General features: G+C 37.1%; 1 protein-coding gene across 1 annotated transcript in view; it reads right to left on the bottom strand.

Moving 5' to 3' along the window:
- Positions 1-13,205, bottom strand: part of CAND1 (cullin associated and neddylation dissociated 1) — a 41,960-nt gene extending 28,755 nt beyond the window's left edge. Inside the window, exons 1-2 of the mRNA XM_006205832.3 lie at positions 12,773-13,205; positions 2,758-2,901 (exon numbers count right to left, since the gene is read on the bottom strand). Coding sequence (XP_006205894.2) covers positions 2,758-2,901; positions 12,773-12,840 — 212 coding nt within the window. The 5' untranslated portion in view covers positions 12,841-13,205. The remainder of the gene's footprint in view (positions 1-2,757; positions 2,902-12,772) is intronic.
- Positions 13,206-13,507: the final 302 nt, after the last annotated feature.

The raw sequence follows: 13,507 nt of genomic DNA, 5'->3' as shown, positions 1-13,507 counted from the left end.
ATATCTTACTGCTTTGATTAGATAAGCACGCTAGTATGTTTTCTTATCTTGTAGGGCTAACCAAAACGTCCAACTCTAGCAAGTTTCAGGGTTTTCATGGCTATCCTGAGCAAATATCTGTCCCCCTTATCCCTCCCACCAAAATACAGAATCAACATCTATAGCTTGTGGGAAAAAACTTACTGATTTTTAGAAATAAGTTAGCATTAAATTAACCTGGAAGAGAACTGACAATCTTGTTGAGTTATCCTATCCAAAGACATGGGATGTCTTTCCATTTGTTCTAGCACATTCGTTTCCAAGTACATGTGTGTTACTGGTCAAGAGTATTTTAAAGTTTTCCTTCTGTAAGTTTCAAAAAATTGTAACCTTACCTTAAACCATACAATATCCTCACCCAAGGTCACCATTGTAACATTTCTTGTTACATGTATTCCTAGGCATTTTGTCTTTCTGTTGCTTTAATAAATGGACATTTGCTTCCATATCTTTCAACTGGTTATTATCTGCTTATGTGAAAGCTACTGATTTTTTCCATTAATTTTATAGCCTGTTCCTTCACTGGATTATTATTTACATTAATTATTTTCCTTGATTGACTTGGTTTTTCCATCTATCTTTTAAAATTCTTTTGTATCTAAAATTTCCTCCCTTGCCTTATAGTAGCTCATACCTTCAAAAAAAATGTAATGGAGATAGAGACACATCATTGTTCCTAACTTCAGGGTGACAGTAGCTGGTAATTTACTGGCTTTTGGGTTGAGGTATGAATATCTGTTTGTATACTTTTTTTAAAAAAAGGTCCTTATTGATTCCTTGTCACTAAATGTTTTACTGAAATATATGATGAATTTACTTTAGTGAGAGACATAAAGCATCCCTGACCTGTTTTTACTCTAATGACACATTAATTATGATGCTGGTTTTTGGAAGGTGTTTCACTTCTGATTTTTTTAAATCAATAATCAAAGTTGAATCTTATCAGTGCCTTGACAACTAACCAGATAGTTTTTTTCCTCTGATCTATTAACATGATGAAATAAAAATATTAATAAAGCACATAAAATTAAACTGCTCCTATATTCTTGGGATGAACCTTACTTGGTCAAGGTATTTTACACTTAATATATTGTTGGACTTTATTTTGAACATTTAAATGAAACTGGTCCATAGCTTTCTTTTTTTTAGTGTTATCTATAGTCAGGATTTATTATCAGCATTTGGTTTAAATAAAAGACTGGAAGTTTTCATACCGTATGTTCTGAAATAGTACTAGAACTATCTGTACTGGAATTATCTGTCCTTTGAGGTTTCAAAGACCTGTATGAAAGATGTCTAGACATGAGTTTCTTTCAGGTGATGAGTTCTGTAATAAATCTTCCAATTTCTTGATAAGGCTACTGAATAATTTGTGTTGGGATTTCCCCTCCTCCAAGAATCAATTCTTGGGTTTTATCTCCTAATATATTACTTTTGTTTATATCTTAATTCCTGTCATATTTTTCCTGAATATATGTCACTTTCCTCTCCACCCATTAAATTTTAAGTATAAAAGATCATCAAAAGATCAAAAGGTCAGGTTCCTAACAAGTAAAGATTCAAACTTAAGTGAATAATGCCTTGTGTACCTCTCTTTCTAGGACAAAGCCTACTTTCAATCATCATTCTTAAAGGCTGACAATTGTTCAGCACATATTTTGAACAAAACAATTTTGTTTATTAACAAGCATATGGCAAAAGAAAGAATTAAAAAATGAAAAATAATGATTTAAGTAAAACCAGACTCACTTTCATTATTCTGCAACTTCTTTTAGGACCTGTTTTATTTTAAACTTGCAAATGTCCCAAGTTAAAGAAAGTTGTACTACCAGTCTAGAAATTCTAGCTGACCAATGACTTCTCACTTTTGCTTGTTTTTTTACAGCAGGTACATAAAACCTTAGCCTAAAATAAATTTCAAATCTTTACAAGAAAATCCAACAAAGGTACTAAGACAATACTTTACTTAAGCTGATATCAAACATAATATGCCATATAAAATGACATAAAATTTCAGAATCTAATTTTCATATGAAACCAAAGATTATACTATTAACTTACTATGTAAATTGTTCAGTGCTTCTATTAGAAGTATTTGGTATGCATAAATTAAACAGATGCATTAATACAATTTACCAAAAACTCAAATCCTGAGTCCAACTGTCAATATCATGCCTAACAAGATACTCTCAATGTACTGTACACACAAAGATAACTGGAATTCTCAATTTTTAAGTAAGATTCTTTATAACTACTGTACCATCTGTGTTGATTTAATTATGGTTTTAACTACAGCTGCTATCCTTTATTAAGTCTTATTATCTTTTATTTTCCTTGTCATTATTTTTTACTTCCCTTGTCATTGGTTCTTAAATATCTCCCCCACTGGAATACAGAGATGGATAGTAAGTAGGCCTTTTAACCTAGCTAAAAAGCCTGGCCAAATGAATAAGAGAACTGCTTTTTCTGGAGTTTCCTATATGTACTTCAAAAGAATTAAAATAACACGAAGGCCACATCTAGCCAATACAGAAACTACATATAAGGAAATGTGTCTCATGTACCAAGTACAAACACTAAACAATCACCAATCACTTACATATTCTAAAGGAAAATTCCAGAAAGACATACTACAAGATTATAATAATTTACCAATTATTACACTGAGTTTTTTAAAAGGAAATGGGAGCTGTGAAAAGCAATCAAAAAACAACTTACCATTTGACAGCTAAATTCTGTACCTCTCCATTTTTATCTTCCAGTAACTTCAAAATCATTTTTACTACCTTCCTTTCGCTATCATCATCCAACTTGATGGAATCTTTCTGCAGTTCTGTCATCAAATCATTTGTAGCCATAAACCTATCAAAAAAATTAAAATATGCTGGTAATGAAATTTTTTAAGCACTAATATAAAAGATCATAGTTTTCAAACCCAATGCTATTATTCATATCTAAGTCCTGATCTACTCCTACAAGGTATCATTGACCACAACTGTTTTCCCCTGGTTAGTCTTGATTTCAAATTTACTGACAGGACCTACAGTGAATGCTCTTTCATTCTAAGTTGGGCCCTGAACAACACAGGGGTTTTGGAGGTGTCATGACCTCCCCCGAAAAAAATCCATGTATAACTTTCCAGCACCATCCATATCTGCAGTTTTGCATTTGTGAATTCAACCTGCTATAGATCATATAGTATTTTTATTGAAATTTTTTTTCAATTTTTATTGAAAAAAATTCCCACAGCGTTCAAACCCATCATTTAGGGATCAACTGTAATTACATCACTGCGTCTAGGAAAAGAAAAGCTCCTCTTTACTTTTTCTCTGCATGTGATTTGAATTATATCTAGGAAGCTTTTAACTAACATTAAGAATTACCTTCCTGTGTAATATTTTGTGTTGGATTGGGGGTCACATATTACAAATTACTGGTAATTTCCCAAATGCAAATTCTCACCTCCACCCCAAAGCCCACCACCAGTATCAGGTGTACGTTCAAAACGATGAAGAGGTGATTCCAGAAAGTTGTTCCACCTGACATCCAGCCCCTTCTCCTTAAGAACCTTTGCCAAAGGAAGGCCAGACAAAAACTCCATAATTATCAGCTGTCTAATCTCAGGTTTAAATGAAAAGGATGAACAGAAGATGAAAATAAGGTAAATAATTTTTTTCTCTCAGTTTTTTTCTCATATACCTCACCAGAAAATTCATTTTAAAAATAAATTTCTTAGAATATTAGATAATTACATCGAAATAAAGCCCCAAAACCTGTTTAAAAGCCAAATGAATTCTTCTTAGAATTCCTGGCTCCCCTCCAGCTATTGAAATAATCTAACCAAAATAACGGCTACTTAAATTAATGCCTTTCTCTTCTATTTGAACCAGATCCAGTTTGGGTAAAAATTAACAGTCATGTTACATACAGAAATGTCAAAATACACATTTAAATCAATCTTAAAACACAACTATTGGAGCTGAAATGATAAACAGCTGATAGTCTGGCAATGTAGGCAATAAACTATGTAGTAAGGATTGGCAGAACAACTTACTAATTTAGCAATCCATTACTTGTAATTTTAAGGTGAACTCCAGTAACTAGTATGTTCATTTAATACTGATTTGATAAAGTTTAAACTACACACAAGTACAATTCTTATCAAGTTTTGCTAAACTGCTTATAAAGAAAAGCGTATGTTCAAATTGATAAGACAAATTAAGCATGTGCCTTTTTAAAATTAACAATTCTAACTGGAAGCTCCTCCCCATTTTATATGATGACAAAATGAAATTAAAACCACAGAATATTCCAGACAGTTTAAAAAAAAAAAAACCACAAAACTGAAAAGAATGCTAATGCAGGCACTTCTACACACAAAGCATGGAAAGTACCTTAACTGTTTTGCTTAGATAAAATCCATAAAATAACCATACAACTTAGGATCTCTAAGGACCCCTGAAATGTTAGTCATCTAGTTGAAGAGAAAACACATTGAGCATCAATTTAAATTAAAAAAAAGCACATAATCCCAACATAAAAAAGTTACTTTATGGTTCTGAAGTACTACTGATGTACAGATTCCTTCCTTTATTTACCATTTATTAATTCACTGACTGTTACGCTACAAAGGCTGGACTATGAGCAAAAGACGGATAAAAGGTAAGTAAGCCTTGGCTCCTAACCTCAAGAGAGCTTATATTCTAATAAAGAAGTCTAGATAATTTTCAAAAATCTATACTTAACGGTTAGATTTTTAAAAAGTTGAAATGAGCGCCTGCAAAATTAGCAATAGAGAATATTTTTATAAACCAAAAAAACTAGATTGATATAGTAGGAGGTTTTAAGAGTTACTTTTTAATTGTGACTCTGAAGCCAGAAAGTTCTGAGAATTTCTTCCTTCTCTTAATTTGTTTAAAAATTTGCACTATAAATCTTATAAGGAAGTTGTTTGACCAGTTTGAAAGCCGTCCATGGCAGATTCAAAAGCCAATTTGTAAAATGGCTCTTAAGCATGTAATGTTTTAGGAATAGTACCAAGAGCCGTGATGATACAGACTCAGTCCCTTCTTCTTAGCTTTTTCATCTAACAAGGCTGACAGACAGGTAAAGGACAAATCTCAAGCAAATTTTTTAAAATACTCAAGGGTGTTTGGCAATGATCATATCAAAGAACTGATGGTTAGTTTGGATCTCAAAAGATTAATAGGGGTTTGCACGGGGAAAGCTAGTTTGAGATATTAAATTTATATGTGTGCATGGAGGTGGTGGTACGGACCATAATACCCCAGAGTGAAGGACTAAGGAGCAGTTCAGTGTGTCTGAGTCATAAGGAAATAGAAACCTAACAGGAAAATGGAAATGTAGGCTGAGGTCAAGATGAGAAAGGCTGTATTTACTCACTACTACGTAGTGAAAACCTTTTATTTATAAGGTACTGTACTAGGTGCAAAGCAAATATGGTTGTTTACTACTATCTTCAAGCTTACTCAACAGTCAAATAAAGGCATACTGATTTTTAAAAACTACATGAGTATTTACATACATGAGATAAATGCTATGAAGAAAAAGAATGTGTCACAAAGACAAGACAATGTTATAACAAAGTAATCTGACCTAGACTGGAATAAGTTGTGTATCGCACAAGGGTTGAAAGATTAAAAAGATTTGTAGATCTTAGTAGGATTTTTAAAAATCTCTTTAGTCTTTCTTCTCAAAGCGATGGGAAGCTACTGAAAGGCATTTGGCATAGAGATGGGTAGTAAATGGAATGATCAGATTTACATTTCAGAAGTGATACTCCAGCTACACTGCGGAATACAGTTTGGAGACAACCAGACTTCACTTAGCAGACTGAATGGAGAACGATAAGGAGAGCTATTGCAGCAGTCTAAGTGAGAAAGAAATGATGGTAGGTTTAAGTAGGGTTAGGGTTAGGACAGTCAAACGAGATGGAAAAACGGACATACAGTCAATTCTCATTATTAACAGAGTAAAATTCTTTGTAACCCCCAAAATCAATTCTCCAGTGCTTTCATTAATTTACAGACATGTGGAGAACGATGAAACATTTGAATTATCCGATGTACACATTACACACACACTCCCAACTGATGGTACACTGCCTTGTTCCAGCTCTCATACTGTAAACAAGCATCCTCTTCCCAGTCTACCTGGTGCCACTTTCTTTTTTTTTTTTTTTTGCACGTTTGTGCTATTTGTTGGTAATTTTGCTGTTTAAAATGACCACCAAGTGTCGTACTGAAATGCTACCTAGTGTTCCTGAATACAAGAAGGCTGTGATGTGTCTTCCAGAAACACAAGGTAGATAAGCTTTGCTCATGCATGAGGTATAGTACCGCTGGCTGTGACTTCAATGCTAACGAAACATATATTAAATTGGTGTCTTTAAACAGAAACGCATAAAACAAAGTTATGAACTGATCAACTGAAAAAAATACTGTGACTAGAGGCTGACAGGAATCTAACCCTGTATTTCCCTCACAATCAGTATTGCTAATTCAATGTTCGTTGCAAATTTATAGAAAGTACTGTGAATAAGCATCAACCCCATTTGAGATTTACAAGGGTAAAATTAATAGGTCTTTGAAATGGATTAGATACTGGGATGGTAAGGGATGAGTTAGGAAATGAACAAAGGAGTAGGAGGGAAACCACAGGACTTGGGTGTTAGTAGGTATGCATCCTGTTCAGAATCTTAATGTTACTGAACAACCACTACCACACATCAGTTCAACCACTCATCTTATAACAGAGGAAGAAAGGATTAACAAGCTAGCTTGGTTCAACTACAGACTATACTAAATGGGTCACTCCTTTGATCCTAATCAACAAAATTCCAGCAAAAGAGAAGATGTCAACATCAGGAATTAGTGCCCAGCAGCCTAACTTTGTCTGCCCTTGGCCAAAAGTGAGGACTAGAGCTGACCCAGCAGCCCCTGCATCCCAGGAACTGATCTGAGGCTCATACCTAAACCTCATGTTAACATCCAAATGAATAATCCAAACTGATCTGATGCTTACAGTGAAAGCACATTGTTTTCCTGGACATAAACATACAGAACATCCACTTCAGACAAGTTCACTTAGCAACACAAAATACCAAATACCCTCTAACTAAATGAGTGACTGCTATTTCTTTACTGATTTTAGCTTTTCCTCTGCTTTAGCATGCCCTTCTTATAACATTTTATAAGATGTCAAATGATAAATGCCCCCACTTTCTGACAACATTCAATCTAAAGCAAACCTCTGCTTCCTTAGACCCTTCCCAAAATTATCCAAGTTAAGTCCTAACATCCTTTTACTGAGACATCCCACAGTGTGTTCTCCCTCAATATAATGGTAAACCCAACCTGTGTGAGGGATATCTATACGTGTAAGAGAATTTCAAGAAGGAAAAAAATGATAAACAGTGCTTACATTACATATCAAATAAATGAGCAAAGAAAATACCCACTAAATTGGTTACCTGGAGATTGTTAGGGATCTGAAGGAGAGTAATTTCAGTGAGCTTAGATGGCAACCTCTAAAAAGTTTAGTTTCTCTGTCAATGGGAATTAGTATGGAAGGCAATGATCAGCTGTGATATTTAGGAAGAAAATTCAAATGGAAGAGGTATCAACAGACTGGATTAAAAAGAGGCCTGAGATGGGGAGACTATTTTGAGAAATACCCATGAGGGAACTAAAGGAAAGAAGGTGGAGAAGGGTGACATCAAGATTTTTCAACTGGGACATTTAGTGGGTTAGTAATGTAACAAGACAAAATAGGACTAAAAAAGTCTTAAGCTGGGAGGGAAGAAGATACATGTTAACTTTCTGGCTTCTATGGGAGTCTCAGGTAGATTAGATTAACCTACAGGCAGTGCCATCTCATTCATTTATTCAAGTATTTTGGGGGGACCATCATTAGAAATTGCCAGCCTCTGCAAAAAGTTGTAAGCAAGACAGACTGGAACTTACACACTTGGCTTATTTTCCTGGACTGAAAGTTTCCTGAGGGGAGAACTTATTCATCTTTAGTAAATCCAATGTAGAGAAGCAGAAATAATGGTAGCAATAGATGCCTTACTGCACAATGACTGGTTTTCACAATCCTTCTTCTAAAATACAACCACAGTTTTACCCTGTTTCCAACATACATCTAAATGATATGGGCCAAATGCACCACCCAGTGAACCAATTATCTTTCAAAGATCTTGTTCACACCCCACTGCTGTCTCACCTTTTCTCACTTACTCTCTTACTAGAGATACGAATTAACTCGGGACAGTCTACATATTGCTCATGTAAATAAAACTAATTTTTAGTCATCTTTCTTCTTCCCACTTCCTTCAATGAGGCCCTTCTCTCTTCTTTTTCAGTGGTGAGCCCTAATCACTGTTGATAATCAGTTAGCAGTACTCTATCTGTATCCACACACTCCCCCCCCCAAAATTACCTAAGTGGGATCATGTAATTTACTGCCATCAACAAAGTACTTAAAAAGTGCTCAGAAATCACCTTTTTAATCTCTACAAATCTATTTCTTCTGATTAAACCTACTTTTCTTCAAGCACAAGCAGTCCAGGTAACTTAGTCTCTCCTGTTACATTATTATAAATGCCCACACAGTACTGTTGAAGCTATGGATCTCTAAGGTCCCTTCCAGCTCTGTGATGATTCCATAACAGGCCTGAGACTTTCACCAGCATTTTAAACAGGTTCTAAGAGCAAATGCCTTCCAATAACCAAAACATATAAATGTAGTACCATAAGCCATTATCAAGCTAGGAAATTTTACAGTACAGTAAAGTATTTTAAGATAGTATCAAGTGGTAATTTAAAAAACAGACTGGGTAATAAGGTCCTGGGTTCAATCCCCAGTACCTCCCTTCAAAAAATAAATAAATAGATAAACCCAATTATCTCCCCCTTTCAAAAATGAAAATAAAATTTAAAAAAGAATAGACTGGTATACTTTACAATGGTTTCTTGAAGAAACTTCCCCAATCCATTTTTCTTAACTCCAGAACTAAAATCCAATTCAACTAAAACAAGTAACTATTGAGAACACACATGGCCAAGGCACAGAACAGAGTGGAGGATTAAGTTCAGTAAGACAAGGTCCTTACGTGCTATTAAAATTATCTATACCCTCTCCCCCAATAGAGTTTTGCTTAGTGTTTTTTCATACCTGTACCCATTTTCTCTAAGTACAACTTCCAGACCTAGTTCAGATTACTCCTTGAACATGAATCTCTTTGCTTTCATCTTCTCTGCCACCTTAAGCCTGAAAACTACATATTGCCCTGAATAATTTATTTTTCTTTACAAGTGTCTTAACCATTCAACATGCATGTAGATAATACTGAGGACAAGCATTAATCTTCAACTTTTGAAGTTCCTCTCAGGGAATTATTTAAAGTGTCTTCTAGTACATAATATTCCATAAACCTAATTTAAGAGGGAACTAAAACTTACGGTCTTACTCCTCATGTCTCCTAGTCAAAATCTTGGAGAGGCAGAATATTGTAGTTAGAGTTCATGCTCTGGGGGTATCTGGATATCCAGATCTATTACTGTCTACTACTGTCTATCTGGGCAAGTAATTATCATCAGATCCAAGTTTCCTCAGCTGTAATAGATTGCTAGTATTCACTTTAACAGAGTTGTAAGGATAAAGAGGATAAATGTATAAAGTCCACAGGAAGTATTAATATTAACTCTTATGCACAGAGAGATAAGAGAATGGTAAATTTATAAATGAAGCATTCATTTTGCACACGTTAAAGTTTTATTCCATTATCTACGGAATCATCTACTTACTGGCACTAAAGTTTAATATCTTACCTTCAAAGAATACAGAATGCTAAAACATGAAAGAAAAAGGACACCAGGTTTTGAGTTTTCTGCCCAATAAATTAAGCCTACAATTTTAACGTTCTACAAAGGGATTGTTTAAAAATGCTGACACACATATTTTGAAGCCTGCACCCATTTACCTTCTCTTCATTAAAAAACTATGCAGTCATCCAGAGACCTGAAGTTTCAGGCCTATAAGGGACCTTTTGTAACCCACGAATGAGTCTCTCAAAAGTGAAAATTTAATCCCGAACTAAGTAGCCTACCCAAGGTATCACAGATAGTTCACAGCAAGGAATCCTATAGGACTAAAGCTCACATCTTGTGACCAACAAGAAATATTCTCTTTGGAGTCCACCATAAGAAAAATAAACTTTTCTTCCTTTTTGATGTATTGTTTTCTTCTCCCCTTAGCAGAGTGGTAGAGTGGTTTGCATGTTAGATTTTCTATAATGTTAACTATTCTTGTCTTCAAGATCCTTCTAGCACTAGGTATTTTAAAACATGTAACAACTATGATATTCACACCAAAATAAAAAGTAAATAAATTTCTAATGAGAAACTAGAAAGCATCATTTAAAAATAGAATACATGTATTCAAGTAAGTGTCTATACTGAAAACACACAGAAAAATCTCAAAATACTTAACTGTAAATGATCCATATTTTAATTAATCTCTTAAATGTCAGTAATGTAATATATATAGTGCTTTGGTTCCAAAGACTTATCTCTTACTGGATGGCCTGAGCACATTACAAGTCTTAAAAATAGTTAATTAAAATATCTTAATGATAAATTACTAGAAGTCACTTACTGTTCCTAAACATATTATCATAGTTACCAACTATATTAGAAATATACCAGTATCACACTTTTAGGAGAATAACCAATCCTCCAAGCAATGTTTTGATTTATTCTAGCCCAAATTCGTAGATAATCCTTATCAAGTTCAACAGTGGGTATGGCTTAATATTAGCACATTACTCTTCCATATAATTAAAAAAAAAAAACCCAAGCATGTATGTATTATTTTTCCAAGAAATTTAAGAAAGGAAGCTTTAGTCAATAATCACATATGTAGTATTATCATACGACTTGATTTACTCTAAATATATCCATACACAAGTCTAACTAATGGAACAAAACTGTACTATTATAGGGAAAGTCCTATCTTTAGACTAAAATTGAATACAATCAGAGTGAAATTCAGTATTTTTACAAAATGAGCCCAACTGACAGAAACAGGAGGGGGTGGGTGAATTACACCACACACTCTACACTGCTTACAGATTTTAATGTAAGTTCCATTCAAATGTTTACGTTTCAGGGGCTTGCACTGGGACCAAACAACGCTCCAAAGGAAAATAAACAGCATTCTAATTATTTAAAAAACAAAAACTTTTATTTCCCCCATAATCTTGACTTTGACCCTACAACTACACAAATCTAAAAATACTAAAATACCCAAAATAAACATGTCTCCTCCAAAAAGTGACACTAAAAATCTTTATAATTAGCAAACTGATTTTAAGTTTTAAGTGCAATACTTAAAAACGTCCCAGGTAGCAAAACTTTTTGAAAATGATCTTTGGCTTTGAAGTTACAATCAAAACTCTACTTCACTGCCATTTTAATATGCAGCATATCAATTTAATTAGAAATGGTTCTCCTTTCACAAATTGAAAATTCTTTTCCAGTACATGAAGTGTGGGCATGTTTTCAGGTGTTAAAAGTGTATTGTTCATACGAAAGCACCAAATAAGCCCTTCGGCCACAATTCAGATTTAAGACTTCGTACCTTTAAAATGCATACAAAACACAACCAGCAGAGAACAAAACAAGTATCAATAATATAAAAAGCTTTTTTAAATTGGGTGCTTATTTTGTGATGGGGATAGGATGTGGGAAAGAAGGAATGTAACAATTACTGTAGTCCAAAAAAAAGAGAGAAACCAAGATAATCCGTGAAAATATAACATTTCTTCAATACGCATGTTACCACGGTTTGGAACCAAGTCTCCTGCAACAGAACTTCTATACAAACCATATTCACCACCCCCATATTAGAAAACTCCTCCTTTCAGTAAGATCCATTTGCTCGATATACCTCTTTCTTTATGGTTCAGCAATTCACCTTTCTGGCAGTAATTTTGGATAAAAGGAAATGAGAATGAAACCCCGAGTTCCTGTTTGGGTTTTTACCTGACAACGGAAAATGACAAGAGATGCTGGCGGGAAAACCCTACGAGTCAAGTTTCCACCATCCAGGCTCCCCCTCCTCTTTCTTCCCACCTTCATGAAAAAGATAATCCAAAGAAAAAGTTTATATACAACCCAGTCCCCGAAGAGCTAGAGAATAAAAGCAAATCGTTCAAACTGAACGCACCTAGGCCCACTCACAGCTGCGGGAAAGGAGGCGGCAGCTGGGTCCCTGAGTGGGCAGTAGGAGCTCGGGCGCCGCGAGCACGGCGGCCTAGCGCCTCGGGCAGGCCGGCGGTAGGCCCCACCTCCAGGTCTCCAAGCCTAGAGCGACCCCTTTCCCCACCACGGTGCGCGGTCTCGCCCCTTCACGCTACCTGGGGCGGGAAAGTCACTTTCTGGGAGGGACTGCGGTGGGGGCGTTGGGGGACGCAGACCGGGCCTAGGACCCGAGGCGGGCAACGGCCTAGAGAAAAGAATGGGGGGAGGGGGTGAGAAGGTGGACGAGGAAAGGGGCCTGGCGGGACCGAGGAGCAGAGGCTGGGCTGGAGACCTCGGGAAAGCAAAAGAGCCGGTTAAGGCCAAAGGGGTGGGGCAAGGCCTGTAAGAGGGCCAGCGACGCGAACGAGGGGCCCCGAGGTGGGCTGAGGGTCGGATTTCGGACTCACCTGAAGTCCTTGTCGCTGGATGTCATTTTTTCCAGCAAATTGGAAATGTGGTACGAGGCGCTCGCCATGTTGACGGCCTCGGTCCCGCCCGCTGGCGCTGCTGGTGCTGCCGCCCGCTGCCGCCGCCGCCGCTGGGGCTCCTCCTCTCGCTCGCGGCGGCTCCCGCTTCCAGGGTCGCAGCGCGACGCAGACGCTGACTAGGGAGGCGCCTCGACGGGCTGCCCCCTCCCAGGCGAGACGTGGGCCCGTTCCGGAGGAAGCAGAGGCGAAGGGAGCGGCCTAACGACGGCGCTGCTCGCTGGAGAACGAGCGCATGGGCAGCGAGGAGTACAGCGGGGCCTCTCCGGCGAGCCAGACACTTCCACTCGGGCCCGTCGCACTCCCACTCCCTCCGCACTCGCTCCTTAGGGCAAGACGCCAAAACCCGCCTCCTTCGCTCCGGGGGCGGTGGCGGCAGACGCAGGACGCTACGGAAAGCTGAGGTCAGAGTTCACGGAGGCCTTTCCACGCACGCTGTGGAGACGCTAGTTAAAGGGCAAGCCTGTTGGCTGAAGCCTGTGTCAGTCTTCGCGTGACCCGCCTTCCAGGAGGCATGACAACGACCGGAAGGGGCTGTTCTCGCGAGACTTGAAACCGACGGTTAAAGGACAGTGGGGAGAGTGGGACAAGCATGCTTTCATTCGAATATAACTTGACTATCTTTTTCCCTATATGAGAGTAAGAAAAAAAAGTTTA

The sequence above is a fragment of the Vicugna pacos genome, chromosome 12, assembly GCF_048564905.1.
Source record: "Vicugna pacos chromosome 12, VicPac4, whole genome shotgun sequence".
Lineage (NCBI taxonomy): Eukaryota > Metazoa > Chordata > Mammalia > Artiodactyla > Camelidae > Vicugna > Vicugna pacos.
This window is presented reverse-complemented; position numbering and strand designations above follow the sequence as displayed.